The sequence below is a fragment of the Acomys russatus genome, chromosome X (genome assembly GCF_903995435.1).
Source record: "Acomys russatus chromosome X, mAcoRus1.1, whole genome shotgun sequence".
Lineage (NCBI taxonomy): Eukaryota > Metazoa > Chordata > Mammalia > Rodentia > Muridae > Acomys > Acomys russatus.
This window is the reverse complement of record NC_067169.1, coordinates 93,892,432-93,910,621: the sequence shown is the minus strand read 5'-3', so window position 1 is coordinate 93,910,621 and position 18,190 is coordinate 93,892,432. Positions and strand designations below refer to the sequence as shown.

The 18,190-nt window shown below is 44.8% G+C and overlaps 1 protein-coding gene across 1 annotated transcript; it reads right to left on the bottom strand.

Annotated features, from left to right (window-relative positions):
* Positions 1-2,916: 2,916 nt before the first annotated feature.
* Positions 2,917-5,520, bottom strand: LOC127185581 (rhox homeobox family member 1-like). The gene is made up of 3 exons (XM_051142020.1): positions 5,126-5,520; positions 4,176-4,221; positions 2,917-3,087 (listed from the first exon to the last, which is right to left on the bottom strand). The coding sequence occupies exons 1-3, from the start codon at positions 5,518-5,520 to the stop codon at positions 2,917-2,919; spliced, it is 612 nt and encodes a 203-aa protein (XP_050997977.1).
* Positions 5,521-18,190: the final 12,670 nt, after the last annotated feature.

Below are 18,190 nucleotides of genomic sequence, written 5' to 3'. Positions count from 1 at the left end.
CTGGAGTATTCTCAACTGAAACCCCAGTGTGAGAGGAGAAAAATATCTCCCAGTGTATTTATCCACAGCTAACTCTGGTTTCACCTTTGTTTTCTCCTGGCCAAGAGTTCCTTGACCAAGGCAGATGCTCACATTTTGGGTCATTTGCACAAATCGTTACGGAGCTCTGCAGGGTTAAGAACTGAAAGCTCAGCACACAGCTGAAATTTCCAATAGGAGGGAATGGTTCTTAGCCTGCTCTCACAAGGTTTGGCACTGCCCATATCTGGTCCCAGGGAGGCAAAATTTCCTCCTGACTCTGACAGCCAGCGAGCTCTGTGAGCCTTCTTGAAGCTTCCAGAACTGAAAACCATGAAGGCTTGACAGACTCCATGTTCACTGAGGAAAAGCATTCAAAGTGGAGTCTGTGTAGGCAGGGAGGAAGGGGGAATACCTCGAGATTTCTACAGAGTCAAGGAAGGGCTTTGCAGAGCCACTAAAGGTATCCTCCATTCTAGACTCTCAATAGTGTCTACAGTCTTCTATTTGTTCAAAACAGCCTGGGAAATACCACAAGTACAAAATTCTCTAAATTTAAAATAGTAACAGAGAAACTTTTAGAAATGTGTACACTAGTTGCCACTTTAATGGTTGAAAACTAGCTCTGTCTCAAACTAAGTTTTAAACTAAGTTAGTGTTTAAATAAAAAGAAGAAAAGGGAAAAAATCTTAGGAGTCAGCTGGGTGTGGTGGCACACGCCTGTAATCCCAGCACTCAGGGAGGCATAGGAAGGCAGATCTCTTGTGAGTTCTAGGCCAGCCTGGTCTACAAAGAGAGTGCAGGAAAGCCAAGGCCACACAAAGAAACCCTGTCTCAAAACAAATCAAAACAAAACCAACCCTCTCCAAAAAACACCACCACCACCACTGCCACCAACAACAAAAAAACCAAAAAACAAAACAACAACAACAAAAAACCCCAAAACCCCAAAACAAAACCAACAACAACAAAAAAGAAAATCCTAGGAGTCAGCAGGACCTTATCCTTAGCGTAAGGGTTTATTTTCTTTCCCTCTATTCTTCCTTCTGTCCTTCCTTCCTTTCTTTTGCTTGTTTTTATAGACAGGTTTCTCGATGTATCTTTGGATGTCCTGGAACTCACTCTGTAAACCAGATTGACTTCAAGCTTACAGAGATCTGCCTGCTTTTGCCTCCCAGGTGTTGAGATTAAAGGGATGCAACCACCATGCAGCTTTCCTAAAAGTTAAGAACAGGATATCTGTACCATGACCCTAACGTCAGGCCTTTCAGCAGTTAAGTTTTGACAGCAATATAAAGAGGAGACTGATTTCAGAGTCACCTGGCCCACTTCCCCCAAATTTCTCCCTTATATATAATAATCATTGTTATCTTAAAATATTAAACAGACATTCATTCTGGTTCTGTAATCTTCTTTAACCACTGCTTGCTCAGAAAAAGTAAAAAAACAAAAACCAAACAACAAGAAAAACATGATAATGCTCAACATAGCAGAAAATAAAAACTTAAGCCCCTAAAAAATAAATTAATTAATTAAATAAAATTAAAAAAGAGAGGACATCCTATTGGGACTCCAGATGAGAGAAGCATGGGAGAATGGCAAAGTTGAAGGATCCAGAGGATCCTAGAAACCTACAAGAAGAAAATTATGATATGCAGATTTGGGCCCAGGGGTCCCGCCCAAACTATGGCACCAGCCAAGGACAATACAGGCCCTAAACCTCACACCCCTACCCAGATCTAGCCAATGGACAGGACATTCTCCACAGTTGAGTGGAGAGTGGGGACTGACTTTCACACATACTCTGGTGCCTGATATGTGACCATGTCCCTTGAATGGGGAGACCTGGTGGCACTCAGAGGAAGGATAGCAGGCTACCAAGAAGAGACTTGATACCCTATGAGCATATACAGGGGGAGGAGGTCCCCCTCAGTCACAGTCATAGGGGAGGGGAGTAAGGGTAAAATGGGAGGGAGGGAGGAATGGGAGGATACAAGGGATGGGATAACCATTGAGATGTAATATGAATAAATTAATTTTAAAAATGAGTTTTAAAAACACTTAAGCCCCTATCTTCCCATTTTGCAGCAGTTCTCAGACTGGTAAAGTAGGCTACTGTCACGTTGCTGTAGATAAACTTGCTTCTTGAAAATCCTTTAAATTGAAAGAACTTTTGTCTGTTGGTCTTGAATGCTGTAACACTACCTGCAGGTTTTATGTATATTTTGAATCAACTTTATAATAAATTAAATTGCTGTTCATCTTTAAATATTATAAACAGAAATACGATACCCTTTATAGAACACGTAGTTATTGACAAGGGAATAAGGCAGATGCCCACCTTCCCACTTCTACTCTGGGATCCTTCTCTTCCATGGGGATTAGTAACCAGGAGGTTTCCCTGCACACCTCTGGCCTCTCCCACCTCCTTCCAGGTTCTGAGGATACCCTTTAATCTATTCACTTGTAACTCTGGACAGCTGTATAGTTTTGTTCAATGTTTCATCCCTAAAACACATGTCATTACTCTTCATACTACTGCCAAGCTTGCCCTCATGGCTTCCTAGTTCTATGCATACTACTATTCTCCAAGAACTTCCTCACGAGGAAGAGATGCTAAGTCCAAGTAGGCTATGCCCCTGCTCCCTGCAGTGCAGAAGAATATGGAGACCGAGGCCCACTCTGTGTATAAAATGTGCATGGCCGCCATATTCTCTTCTTCTGCTGGACAAACAGGTGTCACTTTTTTGGTACAAGTTTTGGCCCTCTCTTCTGGCCTCCATGTAACACAAAGCTGAGCAAATGGTTACCCCATTCGGTGGGAAAGAGATGACAAGTGTAACTAATATTTTGCGAAATCTCTTCTTTATTGCTATTGTATGTGACAAGACAATGCTTTCATGACCAGCAGAATTGGCCAGGATGTTGCTTGTACAGGATGAACCTGTTTGGCTCCTCAGGAACACAGGCACTCTTGGGATCTTCCTTCATCTCAGGGACAGCGTTGCTCAGGGTACCAGGTGTGTCCTTTTTTATCTTGTACTTAGATCTCTTATTTTTAAACCAAGCCTGAAATCAGACCAAGATAGAGGCTGGCTTATCATATGGAGCAATTAATATTGTGATGGAAAGACACAACATGAAACTTCATATGGCATATTGTCCCCTTCACAGCAGAACAGAGTTCACAGGGCTGCAAGTACTACCCAGGGTGGAGGCTGTGCTCCCAGCATGGGGGATCCTGGTTTCAGTCCCACCACCACTAAAACCCACCAAAGTTACTTAGCGCACACAGCACGAGACTCTCTCTTCTGCAGAAGCTTTTGGAAAACAAGCTGTATGCCCAATTCTGGATACTATCAGGGTCATTCTTTAGACAGACTTTCAGAGCTGTCAAACCTCGCCTTCTTCATAATTAAAGCAGATTTGGGGCAATATCTTAGAATTGACACACAATACCAAGCTGGGAAATTTAAATTCAGAGCTGCGTTTGTCTGTGCCACCTTACTAAAACCCTACAAAAGAAAAGCAGAGGAGCCAGGCCCAAGGGCTTTCCAGATCTTATCCCACATCTTTTTCACTTTAAACAATTTTCCTCATTATGTATGAAGGCAAATCATCCCCTATGCCACCTTTATTCCCTCATTCTGTTAGCTAGCTGCATGTGTTTAGTGTTCAGTCATTTGATACAACTGAAACCTCTCCTCATGCTTCTTCTTGCCAACTTAAGGATTTTCATGGTGACCCCAAGCTGTGACATGACGCCAGACAGAAATACTCTGCAGGGGATCCTCAGAGTATCCATACCCACTACAGTGTTCATTAGGGGGCATGCAGGTGTGTATGACATGCATACCTGCGTAATTATACCTATATATGCTATATGTAGGCATTAAAAAATAAAACACAGTTCCTTCCCCCTAGAGAACAGGAAACCCAGTTTCTTCACTTTCATTTCCTTTAGGAAAACGTGTTGCTCTACTTGCAGCAAGAGGGAAGACACACTAGCTGGCATCTGCTTTTTAAGAACACATTCTACTTCCAAGAACAGTTTAGTCGATGTCTTGCTAGACACAGGAGCTCTAGGTGTGTAAGCCAAGGCCCATACCTGTCCTGGAGCAAATCTGAGGTGAGCACCCTGCTGAACGTCGACTTACCTTCACCCTCTTCTCGTCCACATGAATGAGCTTGGCAAGCGCCTTTCTGTAGAGAGAAAGGGACACAGGTTAGCCACTGCCACTGGCGGCGGGGGTGGGGTGGGGGGAGCAGGGAAGGAGGGCACACCTGTGTAATTTCTTCACATTTTTATTTTGCTAGCCCTGCCCCAATTTAGCAAATACTCATTTCATCATTTCCACACACATACACAGATAGGATTCTTTAGAAGTGGCTTCATCTTGTCAAAACATTAAAGGTAGCCAGGGAGATTGCTAGACAGACGAGAGGGAGCGTCAGGGACAAAAGTTAAATAGGAACAAAGTTTTGTTTTAGCATTATAAGACACTCTGAAAACCTTTCCCCAAAAATTTTGAAAAAACACTGTCTAACTTGGGTTAGGCAGTGGCTTTTATGTTTCTTTTTAAGGTAACTGTAAAATGAAAACACCTCACCAGGAGAACTATGACGCCTTGGTTTTTGTTGTTGTTGTTGTTTGTTTCTTTCTTTTTTTGTTTTTTTCCCCCCAAAGTGCATAACAAGTTTGACATTTAGCCTCAGAGGCCATCCTCCTCACTTCCACCATAAAGTCAGCTGAAGAATTTATGGTTTCAGAGCCAAGAGGGGAAGGAGGCCAAGCCAGGTACCAAACTTACATCATCTACTTGGGAGGCTGAGATGGCGACTTGAAGTTCCTAAGTTCAGGCCTCGGTTGGGCTAGACTTGGGGCAAAGCAGCCCTTGGTAATTCACCGTCTTAAGTTATAAACATAAAATGCACTTGGGATATAATGTGGTGAAAGACAACTGTCCTACCATTTCTAGGGCTTGTAAGTTCAATACTAAGGATATATTATTTTTTAATGAAGAAACAGAGGCTAGGAGAGAGTAAAGGAACAAAGTCCTACAAAACAGTAGTAGATTCTGGGGGAAAAAAGCATGTACATACATACCTTTGGGATGCATTAGGATAATGGGTTTTTTGGAAAACTTTGTCCAGTTCACACAGTTGTCCTTTGGTGAACTTGAGGTGTTTTACTCTCCTCCGGTTGGGGCGAGAAGAAACTTCTCCAGCTGCTTTTCCAGGCCCCTCAAGCTTCCCCCATCGGGCTTCTTTGGGTTTGGCTTGCTTTTCCTTCTTTGTTTCGTGGTTGTAGTCATGGTTGTGGTTGTATTTAGAGCTCATGGGGTCATCAAGGCCTAGCTCATGCAGGACTCGTACCCCTCTCCCAAAGCGGAAACGGGATGCTGCCGCAGCCGCCCTCTGCTGAGATTCGGGCATTATTTCTTCCTCATAGAAGCCCACCCCATAATAGTCGAGGTCGAAGTAGAAGTACTTGCTCTCCATTGCCAGAGCTTTACAGACGGAGCCTACTGTGAAAGCACCTCCCTGCTTCCCCGGGCGAAAACCCTTACATCAAGCTGCGCATGTACACACATAACACGCTTCTGGGTGTGGCTAGCTGCGGAAGTGGGGGGGCGGCGGTGGGTATGTGTGGGCGTAAAGAGGAGGATCACTCCGCGAGAAGATATAGTTGGCTTGAGGAGGCCTGAGAAAAAACCTGCATGAAGCAAAAAATGCTGCGTTCCAAGAGAAGCCACTGAGGAAGACTAATGATGGATTTTAAGGTTATTTGGAGGCAGAAAACAGGGAAAATAATTCAAAAGGACACTGTCAAACTTTGGGAATGTCTCATTGCCCCACTTTCCAATTGGCCAGCCCAGTGTTCTCCGTGTCAGGAATTAAGTTGACATTACAGGTTAGGGATTTCTGTTCTTTATTTTTTTGACGACACTGAATGTCCAGCTAGGCACAGGAGCAGAATTGAAAGCAGTTTCCTTTGTAAGATCCAGTACCAAAAAAACAAAACAAAACAAACAAACAAAAATCCCAATGGTCACCATGACAAAGTCTAAATATGCCAGATTCCTAAAACAAAATATTTGTCAGAACTCGCATATAGTGTCTTCTCTAGGGATGGTCACAGACGAAAATGCTGACATATCATGGGATTCGGGCCCTCTTCATGTTGCGGGGAAAATTAAAACTTCAAACTGAGAGGGCATTGGAACAGCTCTGTAGACTACAGCACTTTACCCAGAGGTTAAAGAAATGCATACACTAGGCAATATTCTAACCAGTTAATCTCAGAGTTATCTCTTAGGGCCTTTGTCCCAGGCCTAGCACTGAAAACAAACAAAATATTTAACTCCACAGACAGGATGCTTTTGTTTTTTAGTTGGTGTTGGGGGAAAATAATCTTTGTGTCGAACAAAGGAGCACATGAACGAAAGAAAAGTAAATTGGCAAGAGAATTTCTTTTTTTTTTTTTTTTGGTTTTTCGAGACAGGGTTTCTCTGTGTAGCCTTGGCCATCATGGACTCGCTTTGTAGACCAGGCTGGCCTCGAACTCACAGCGATCCGCCTGCCTCTGCCTCCCGAGTGCTGGGATTAAAGGCGTGCGCCACCACGCCCGGCTTGAGAATTTCTTTTTTTAAAAGTATCTGCTAGACTCCAAAACGGGTCACTGAGAATGCTTGGCTGAGATGGACTCTGTCTTTTATCCATGACTAGGTGGTGACAGCCTATCACACCATTGGTGGAAACTTAAGAGGATTGGGGAAGCGCTGCAAAGAGCAAAGGAGAGGTTCAGGAAATACGAGCCCATATTGGGCTAACTAATTTTGATAGGAAAAAAACCCTCCCTTTTTCACACTAGGAAGGGTAACATTATTATGAAATTCTGAGATATTAAATGCAAACATTTTTGTTTCATCATAGGAGGGTCTTGCAACCTGAAAACACATCCTATCACGAAAGATTACAGAGCGGCAGAAAGAGGGTGAGTGGGGTGATAGAAAAGGCTACTTCTGCAAAAATATCTGGTTTTAGAGCTGGGTATGTGGCTCTGTGTGTAAAGTACTTGTCACCAAAGCCTGGTGGCCTGACTTCAGATCACAGAAACTATGTGAAAGCTAGATGTATTGGATTTGAGATACTGCCCAGTGGATAAAGAGGCCTGCACCAAACCTGCTGATTTGAGTCTCAATTCCTGGACCCAGTGATGGAAGGAGAGAACCAACTTTTAGTAAGTTGTCCTCTAATTGCCACATACACACCGTGGTATATGTGTGCATGCATGCTATGGTGTGATAGACTTTCTCTGGAAAGACGTAACACACACACACACACACACACACACACACACACACACACACCTATTCATTCCATAAAGAGAAGCCCATAACAACTGTACTAATGTGCAATTTGGTGAACCAATGAATTTTTTTGAATTGGGATTGCTAACAGGAGAATGGGTGACAACTTACTTATATGGTACAGAATAACACAAAAGTGGCGATATCACCAAAAAGCTCACCCTAACACAATTGAAGACTCCTCCAAACCTGGACTCCTGGAGCTTTCTATGAAGGCTGTAGGCAGTTTGATTATCTGAATACCTCTTTTCTTCCCCTCAATTTGGCTGGTTAGAGCCTCAACCCTTGTAATTGTTTAATCTTTTTTTCACTGCTGTGTTGTGGCTCCCAAGAAACCTCCAAGTTTTCCTGTTCTTTCCAACCCGAGGCCCTTTGTTTGCTTCCTGGGGTTCATAAGCCTCCCCTTACTTCACGGAGCGAATGTCTCAATTTGGAGGGAATATTGCAACACACACACACACACACACACACACACACACACACACACACACACACACACTAAATCAATCGGGTTAGAAAAATGGCAGTAGTAGGTTTTCCTCTAGGGCCTATGACCTCTCCAGATATGGATAGTTGGCTAGTTTTATAGTAGGGACTGATTCCCTCCTATTAACGGATCTTATGTCCAATTAGAAAGTTGTTGCTTACTTCCAATATATAATTGCCACTATTGCACTGTTGGGCTTACCTTTAGGTGTTATAATTGGTGTGGTTTGTAGACTTTATGGCTGAATACGACTATTGATTACTTTTCGTCCTTGGCAGCTTATACAGCACCATTTAACATTAGGAGAGCTATTCCTCAGGGAGGAGGCTGCCAGGTCAGTTCCAGCTTGATTCCTGCTCTGTGTCTGAACTGCGTGGTGCTTATAGCAGTTTCTGGGAGACACCAAGGGTAGTATCAATATCCTATAATTGTCTATGGACTTGAAGAGCAGACACAGGAAGAATGCGAAGGGAGAGGAAGGGGTAGAAATGATGTAAATACAGTACTCACGTATGAATACTGACATCAAATTTTTCTTAAAAATTTTCAAACATCAAACATAGTACAGGCTCTGAAATACCAGCACACCCTTTCTGGGAGATAGGAGGCGTAGACAAGAAAACCTTTGGAAACCCATAAGAGCAGCTAGTCTCCCTTACATAGCAGGGAACAAGACAGACCCTGTGTCAAACAAAACGGAAGGCACCCAAGGTTGCCTGAGGACCTCCACATGCATGCTGAGGTAGGCATGCATCCACTACGTACTCATATACTCACAAATGACATAAACATAAAAGTCTCTCTCTCTCTCTCATTTAGGGAGGTGAATACGATGCTGAGAGAAATAGAGCTCTCTAATACGCACACAGTGGTTTTTCTTTTAAACACAATGGGATCTGTGACATTGAAAAATCTTACTTTGAGGCAGCACAGTGAAGGAGCACATGTCACAGTTTGAAGGGCTACTGGTGAGAAGGAACACGAGACCAAACTGAGAGTGAGTAATTTAGGCTAGGCAAGAGAGACCTGAATGTATAGCAAAACAGACCAGCATTAGGGCAGGCAAACAGCCTGCAAATGCAGGGCTGCCATAGGGAAACAAGGTCAAAGAATGGAACAGGCTCATGAGGGCAAGCCTGCCCCCAAATCTCGGATTTGGAAGTCACCAGTGAACACCCAGCTTATTGGTCAGAGGCCGCATGGACACCACAGGGACTCATAACAGCCTCCTCAAGGCCTGGCCCCAAGAAGTTCCATCAGACTCCTTCCAAAGGACCTGTCAGGAAGAACAGCAGGGACTCCTCTCCTGAGGGTGTCCTCTCAGACATCCCCAATTTTCCTGAAGTTGTGTAAGTCACGTTCTCAGAACTTCATTTTATTCCATTTTTTCCAAACTCCTTTTATTCAATCCCCACTGCCAATAGATAATTATAAAATTCTCCTCCAAAACTGGTACATGATTTGTTCTGCCTTTAGAACACTAGCCAGGCAAGACTTCCAGTGGAGGGATAAGGACACCACCCACCCATAAAATCTTCCACCCAAAATTTTTCCTGCCTACAAGATGTGCAGGGACAGATATGGAGCAAAGACTGAAGGAATGGCCAACCAAAGACTGGTCCTACTTGAGATCCATGACCATGGGAGAGAGGCAATCCATGACACTATTAATGTTACTCTGCTGTGCTTGTAGACAGGAGCCTAGCATACCTATCCTCTGAGAGGCTTCACTCAGCAGCTGATGGAAACAAATGGAGAGACCCCCAGTCAAACATTAGACAGAGCTCGGAGAGTCCTATGGAAGAGCTGGAGGAATGATTGAGGGAGCCAGGGGGTGGTGTTTCAAGGACTCCACAAAAAGACCTACACAATCAAACAACCTGGGCCTGTGGGGCTCACAGAGACTGAACTACCAACTGAAGAGCATTCACAGACTGGTCCTAGGACCCCTGTACATATGTAGCAGATGTGCAGCTTGGTCTTTATGTGTATCCCCCAGCAACTGGAGTGGGGGCCCTCTCTGACTATGATGCCTTTTTTTGGATCCCATTCCCCTAACTGGACCATCTTCTCTGTCCTCAGTAGGAGAGGATGCACTTAGTCCTGCAGGGACTTAATGTGCCAGGGTGGGTTGGTACCCATGGAGACCTCCTCCTTCTCTGAGGAGGAGAGGGAAAAATGAAGGGAGAGATGCATGAGGGAGTGGACTGGGAGGAGAGGAGGCAGGCTACAATCAGGATGCAAAGTGAGTAAGTTAAATTTAAAAAAATAATATATTGGAGGGGAATGGTGGCTCACGCCTATAATCCCAGCACTCTGGGAGGCAAAGGGAGGCAGATCTCTGTGATTTTGAGGCCAGCCTGGTCCACAAAGTGAGCTCAGAATAGTCAAGGCTATACAGAGTAACTCTGTCCTGGAAACACACACACACACACACACACACACACACACACACACACACACACACACAAACACTTGTTCTGTCTGTTGGATTAGTTTAAGACTAGGAGCTCCGCTGAGCAGTGGTGGCACAGGCTTTTAATCCCAGCACACAGGAGGCAGAGGCAGGTGGATTGTTGTGAGTTCGAGGCCAGCCTGGTCTACAAAGCAAGTCCAGGACAGCCAAGGCTAACACCGAGAAACCCTGTCTCAAACAAAGTAACAACAACAAAGATTACAAAATGGACTGTCTAGCACTCTGACACAACATTCTGGCCAAAGATCAGTGAACCTGGTGTGAATATTGAGATGAAAATCAGTTGGTGACATTAGCTTTGTGGAGCTGAAGTAATGAGGTGACACACCCTATATGTTTGCCCCCTTGATCTTTTATGTCAGTCTTGTAATGGACTGCTAATGCCACCTCCATTTCATAGTCAGGGATGTTGAGGGTCAGACACACTCGGCCGCCATCTCAGAACACTCAGAGCTCAGGCCTGGGACCCAAGATTACCACTTGACACCTCCCCACACGTCCCTCTCCTTGCCCCACACCACCTGGACCCTTCATAATTTTATTTTTATCTTATTCTTGTTGTTATTTCATTCCTCCTCTCTTCTGTGGCTGCTATCAGAATCCAAGGATGTCCTGATAGTGACCAGGGAAAGCGGTGGTGTCCTTCTCTGCGGAAGCTCAGGTGCTGCAGAGGTCAAGGACCATTCCCTCCCTGCTTGCTCAGCCTCCCCAAGAGGACTGGAGCTTCCTGCATCAGTAGCCTGCAGGCTCCTGGATTTGCACCTTGATCTACAATGTACGGAGCTGCGGGCAACAAAGGAAACAATTTTCAGCAGTTCACATGGGGTTCTGAAAACGTGACTTACACAACTTCAGGAAAATTGGGGATGTCTGAGAGGACACCCTCAGGAGAGGAGTCCCTGCTGTTCTTCCTGACAGGTCCTTTGGAAGGAGTCTGGTGGAACTTCTTGGGGCCAGGCCTTGAGGAGGCTGTTATGAGTCCCTGTGGTGTCCATGCGGCCTCTGACCAATAAGCTGGGTGTTCACTGGTGACTTCCAAATCCGAGATTTGGGGGCAGGCTTGCCCTCATGAGCCTGTTCCATGCTTTGACCTTGTTTCCCTATGGCAGCCCTGCATTTGCAGGCTGTTTGCCTGCCCTAATGCTGGTCTGTTTTGCTATGCGTTCAGGTCTCTCTTGCCTAGCCTAAATTACTCACTCTCAGTTTGGTCTCGTGTTCCTTCTCACCAGTAGCCCTTCAAACTGTGACATGTGCTCCTTCACTGTGCTGTCTCAAAGTAAGATTTTTCAATGTCACAGATCCCATTGTGTTTAAAAAAAATCACTGTGTGGGTATTAGAGAGCTCTATTTCTCTCAGCATCGTATTCACCTTCCTAAAACGAGAGAGAGACTTTTATGTTTATGTCATTTGTGAGCATGTGGTGGGTACACACCTACCTCAGCATACATGTGGAGGTCCTCAGACAACCTTGGGTGCCTTCCGTTTTGTTTGACACAGGGTCTGTCTTGTTCCCTGCTATGTAAGGGAGACTAGCTGCTCCCATGGGTTTCCAAAGGTTTTCTTGTCTATGCCTCCTATCTCCTAGAAAGGGTGTGCTGGCATTTCAGAGCCTGTACTGTGTTTGAAGTTTGAAAATTTTGTATTGTATTTGCTTTGATTTTTTTCAAGACAAGGTTTTTCTTGTGTAGCTGTGGCTGTCCTGGACTTGCTTTGTAGACCAAGATGGCCTCAAACTCAGAGATCCACCTGCCTCTGCCTATTCCTCGGCTTCCTTGAGTGCTGGGGTTACAGTTTTGTGCCACCATGCCCAGATATTTTTTTTAATTTAACTAATATATTCAGATTACATCCCGATTGTTATCCCTTCACTTGTAACTTCCAGTTCCCCCTCCCTCCCTCTTTCATCCTATTCCCCTCCCCTAGACCTCTGATAGAAGGGGAACTCCTCCCCTACCATGTGATCACAGCCTATCAGGTCTCATCTTCATAGCCTGCTTCCCCTTCCTTTGAGTGCCACTAGGCCTCCCCACCAAGGGGAAGTGGTGAAATAGGGGGCACCAGAGTTCATGGCAAAGTCAGTCCCTGCTCTCTTCACAACTGTGGAGAATGTGCTGTCCATTGGCTAGATCTGGACATGGGGGTCTAGGTTTACTGCCTGCATTGTCCTTGGTTGGTACAGCAGTTTGTGCAGGCTGCTGGGTCCAGATCTGGCAGCCTTGATGGTCTTCTTGTAGGGCTCCAGGATGGAACTAGAAATGATTGTCCTGAGTGAGTTAACCCAGACCCAGAAAGATACACATTGGCATACACTCACTTCTAATTGGATACTAGCCCAACATGGATGTCCTCTGAGAGTCTTCACTAAGTGGGGGATTGGGGCACATGCTGGGACTTGCTATTGAGACCTTTGAAAAATTTAAGAAAAATGTCATGTAGGTATTCATATGTGAGTACTGTGTTTGTATCATTTCTACCCCCTTCTTGTCCTTTCCCATTCTTCCTGTGTCTGCTCTTCCAGTCCCTCTGGAATCTATGACTTCTTAATTAGTCTCACAAAAAATATGACCTACTGGGTCCATGTAGTGATGCTTACACACACAGGTGCACAGGGCTGGCCATTTGGGGTTTGCACATGTGTTTAGGGCTGAGCATTTTGGGGTTCTCCACCCTTGTGAAAGGAGTATCCTCCCCCCTCTCCCTCTCTCTCTCCTTTCTCTTGACAAGATTCCTAAGGAATCTGATGGGTCTTCTTGGGGTCTGGGGTCCAGGCACGGTGAGGATATTATGAGTTATCAAAGTCTGTGCTGTTCGTGAGGCCTCTGACCTACTTAAACTGGATATTCAAAGATGATTTCTGAATGTTGAGTAGAGGTTTTGAGGAAACATGCCCTTATGAGCTCTGCATGTGCCCCTGGCCAAGAGGCCTGTGTTTCTGCACTGCATGTGTTTCCTAAGGATTAGCCTCTTTTTCTAGGCATACCTAACAAAAAGTATTCACAACCATATGTGTTCCTCAAAATTATTTCAAGTCCTGATTCCTTGCAATAACTCACAGTCAAGGTTGTGCATATTAAAGATTCTGAGAGAGTCAGCAGTTGGGTAGGAGACAGGTCCTTTTTCTCTGAATATTGGTGTTCACCTCTCTGAAAGAGAGGAGATTCATGGGAATATATTACCCACAATCTTGACCTGCCTGAAACTCTGAAACACTATAATCAATGTTCAAAATATATGTCTCCAGGCTACAATAAACCCCAGCCGCAGGGCAAAAGGATTGCATTTAACACTTGATGAATGATCAATATACATATCTCTCAGAGTCCGTACTAGGATATTTATCAGCTGGCAAAGGCCATGCCCCCAGTGGACAAACATCATCTGTTCTCTCACAAGTCTGTTTCCAGTGGAAAAACAGGGCACAACCTCATACAACTCTGTTTCACATCCCATTCTTGGGTTCCAAACAAAAACCTGTTTATATCCACTACAAAAGTCTGCTGTTTATTTGCAGTTGTCTTATCTTTAGCTACTTTAGTAATTTTGTGTTTCCAAGACTGATACTGTTGCTCTGCTATCAGGCTCACTCTATACGTTTTCTTTCTTGTTTTCATCCCTCTAGGACCTGCCACACCATGTTTGCCTAACACAAAGGGCAATGCTGGGACACAAGGACACAGTGAACATGAGGAAGCACAGGGACGAAACCGGACATCACTAAAGCATCATCCTGACCGTGTTGCTCAGGCCTGGTAGGCTTTTGAGAATTGACTCTCTATTTACCATGTTAGGCTTCATCTTGTGTGTGTTTGCACATGGAATCAGCCTGTTGTTTATTTTGTTGTTAATGTCCAGCTTCTTAAGAAAAAAAGCCCTCCCCTCCTCCTAACCCCTCCTCCCCATCCCCCTCCCTCCTCATCCCCTCTCTCTTCTCACCCTTCTTTCCTTACCTGCTCCCTGCTCATTTTCTCTCCCTTCTCACACCTCCTCCCCCATCCCCTTCCCTCCTCAGCTCCTCTCCCCTCATTCTCCTTCCCCTCCATGAGACTTCCTGTTTTCCCTGATGACTCCCCTGACTACAGTCAAACCTGACTTCTTTTTTTTCCACTTCTTTTTTTATTAATTTATTCATATTACATCTCAATGGTTATCCCATCCCTTGTATCCTCCCATTCCTCCCTCCCTCCCATTTTCCCCTTACTCCCCTCCCTTATGACTGTGGCTGAGGGGGACTTCCTCCCCCTGTATATGCTCATAGGGTATCAAGTCTCTTCTTGGTAATCTGCTATCCTTCCTCTGAGTGCCACCATCAAACCTGACTTCTTTATTCATCTGCCGTGCTGCATCCCTGAACACAGCAGCCACAGCGGCTCTGATTCTATGATAGCTTCTCCAACAGGCATGGTCCACCAGTTCAGGGTCCATCAGCATTGCTGTCACTGGGTGGTCTCACCTGCCCATACCACCTGGCACCAAGCCCATCAAGAGAGGCGAGCCAACTCTCACCCCCCCCATCCCCCCCCCCCCCCCACTTAACCATGGCACCATGGGCTGCCTTTCTTATCATTACCACAATGCTAAGCCTAATTCAGATCACAAAGCCTCGTGAAACACATAGACCTCTGTATCCTTATGCATCAGCATCATTCCAGGACTACCTGGGGCCCATAGTCTTGCTCACCAGGCCAGCCTGGGGAGTGAGCCAAATCTTGACTGCATTTGCAAAACCTATGTTCCAAAGTCCAGTACCTGCTCAGAGTATTGATTGATTAAGACCTTACTCTCAGAAACCATCCTCAAACACCCTGGCCTTGCTGTTGTCATGAAGCCTGATCAATCCCCACGAGCCCTGCCTGCCACAGCCATCCTCACATAGCCAGGACTAACTGGGTCTATGGAACTGTGTATTATCCCAGGCTGTTGAGAGTTCAAGATTCTATTTTGCTCAGCTGTCGTTTGGGTGGCGCAGCCTTTCCATCCCCACATTCACAGGCCTAGCTTGACTAAAGCAGCGTGAAAACCAGCCAGTCAGGAAGACCCTGCCCTCCTTTACTATCTTCACACTGCAGGCCTAATTCTCATCAGGCTGCTCGCATCCTTGCCAAGTCTGGTTGGAAAAACCTTCCCCTCCCAGATAAGCTCAGAATAGCTTAAAAAAAAAAATCTTACAATCCTACCCAGACCGGCCATCCACGAAGAACTGTGAGTGGCCCAGAACTGGCCCCTGTTCCACACCATTACCACACGCTAGGCCTGACTTGGGTCATTAAGCTTGCACACAAGCCTAGGCTGTGAGTGATCCAGACCTTTTTCAAATTGTGCCTTTACTAGAGACTCCAATTGACCTGTGGTCAAGTTGCCTGTTCATCAACCTATCCAAAAGAGTGACCAAGACCTGGACCTCTCCCATCATCCTAATAATTCTAGGACTTATTCAGGTCAAGACTTGTAGCCACTAGAGGAAAAAAAAGTGAGTGACCTGGTGTCTAGTGATCAACATTCCTCTTTGGGTATCCTCCTCAAATAAGTCGTATGGCCTGAACAACAGCCCAGCCCCAAGAGAGTTCAAGCTGCTTCCTCAATCTCCAATAAAATTGCTGACAAATGCAACCTGGGAGTAATTCAGCCTATTGCTTTCCGTTGCCATGTTAATAACCCGAGGCATTGATCAAGCTGCCTAAACACAAGCTCACACTGCAAACCAATCAACACTCTATCTTCACACACGATACTCAAACTCTTAGGCCTAGCTTACTGAAACTGTATTTCTGTATAAAAAGATCAGAATTTAAAATGAAAATTGGTACAATCATACCCTGAAGGTTTTCAGCCTGACCCAAAGATTTGTGATGTCTAATACAATTAATTCTTAACTCAGAATGACATATGATGCCTTCTCACAAGTGGCCTCCCCCTTGGGGAGGACAAAAGGTGCTGTGAAATTTATCACTTAAGATAGTGTGACTCCAAGGCAAGGAATATACGTGCTGTAAACATCAAAACCTTACTCACATCTAGCCAATGGACAGGACATTCTCCATAGTTGAGCAGAGAGTGGGGACTGACTTTCACATGAACTCTGGTGCCTCACATTTGACCATGTCCCCTGGAGGGGGAGGCCTGGTGGCACTCAGAGGAAGGATAGCAGGCTACCAAGAAGAGACTTGATACCCTATGAGCATATACAGGGGGAGGAGGTCCCCCTCAGTCACAGTCACAGGGGAGGGGAGTAAGGGCAAAATGGGAGGGAGGGAGAAATGGGAAGATACAAGGGATGGGATAACCATTGAGAAGTAATATGAATGAATTAAAAGAAAAAAAGAGTGTGACTCCTTCCCCTTAACCATCAGAAACAACCTAATTCATTCTCAGAGTTCTCCTCCGCCCTGCTCCTCCTCCTCCCAACATCTCTCATAAGTAGCCTTCTGTGGTTTTCATTTCTCTGGCATATCCTCTTTATCAAAATAATTCTCCAATGCAAGGGCTAAAAATACCTATAGGCAAAAACCTATAGAGTCATTTCTACAGATGACAAAGAAATTACTACCAGCATATTTCCATCTTGAGTCAAAAACAACAAAAACATGCCCCCTCCAAAAAACTCCAACTTTTTTTCATTCCCTGGTTACAATTCCTTTTCATAGAATGCCAAAATAAAAGCATTAATAACAATAGCCCTTTCTTTTCTTCTTTTTAAAAACTCATTCTTCTCTCATACCCAACCGCAGTTTCCCCTCCCCGCTGTCCTCCTTTTTAAATATAAGTAAAAACCCAGCCCTTTCCCTAAGAAGCAAACAGGCTTCCTGAGACAAACTCACAGAATAAACTAATTTTTGCTGTAGTACCCTGATGATAAAGATTTACTTTTGGGATGCCTACTAAATAGAAGAAAAGGAGAAAGGGTCTGAGTGAGTTCTTGAAGGTCTGTAGAGGAGGGGCTTTTGACAATGAACTGTTTCTACAGCTTTCTCCCCAAATTCAGACGCTCAGAGAGCAACACAGGTGAATCAAGTTGAACTGTAATTGTTTTTTAGTATTAAATCTTACTTTTAAAAAATAAGACAGCCATTCAGTTTGTCTGGCTCTTCCTTGAAGTGCTCTGTCACTCTTAAAGAATGACGTGACACTGACAGAAGCTGATCTATCATGCCTTGACTGCACTTCACCGGGATCACCTGCATAGACATACTTTTGGGGAACTAGACCTTAAAACAATGTTAATAATATGCATTGAGCATGCTGAGCTCAAGGGCAGACAGGTCTACAGAGTTCAAGGACAACTGGAGCTACAGAGAGACAATGCCTCAAAAAAGAAAACAAAACAGCTGCAGTAGCAACAGTAATATGCCTTGAGATCATTAAAAGGCCATGTACTTAATCTACCACTCTGCTAACTCATGTAATCAGCCTTTACATCCTAAGAACTACAGCATATAGGTTGATGATATAGGTATACAATTCTGGGTCAGTAAAGTAAACTTCCCTTGTAAAACTACCCCGATTTATTAATCTCTTTCCATGACAAAATTTAAAAAGCCTTCTTTAGAGACATCATACAGAGGAACATTCTTTTTCCATTCTTCAATGCAAACCTGACACAGTGAGTGACCCATAGGAATCCCACAATATTCCCCAGAGTCACATGCCTAGCTTGGGTGAAGCAGTATAGGTACCCCCTCCTTGCCACCAGCCCACGCCCCAGGCTTAGTTGGTTAGATAGACCCCTGTCCACCCCTGCCAAGTCAGGGAGACTAACTGTGATCTCACAATAAGAGGTGGTCTGTGTCCCAACCCATCCTGGAGAATTACCCAGTAACCTACCCATCCTGAACCATTAC

Bases quoted from the DNA above. Each gene is read 5' to 3' on its own strand.
- LOC127185581 (XM_051142020.1), bottom strand. From the start codon at position 5,520: ATGGAGAGCAAGTACTTCTACTTCGACCTCGACTATTATGGGGTGGGC. The intron at 4,222-5,125 runs GTATGTATGTAC...TTCTCTCTACAG, and splicing joins TATCCTAATGCATCCCAAAG to AAAGGCGCTTGCCAAGCTCA. The intron at 3,088-4,175 runs GTAAGTCGACGT...GTCTGATTTCAG, and splicing joins TGGACGAGAAGAGGGTGAAG to GCTTGGTTTAAAAATAAGAG.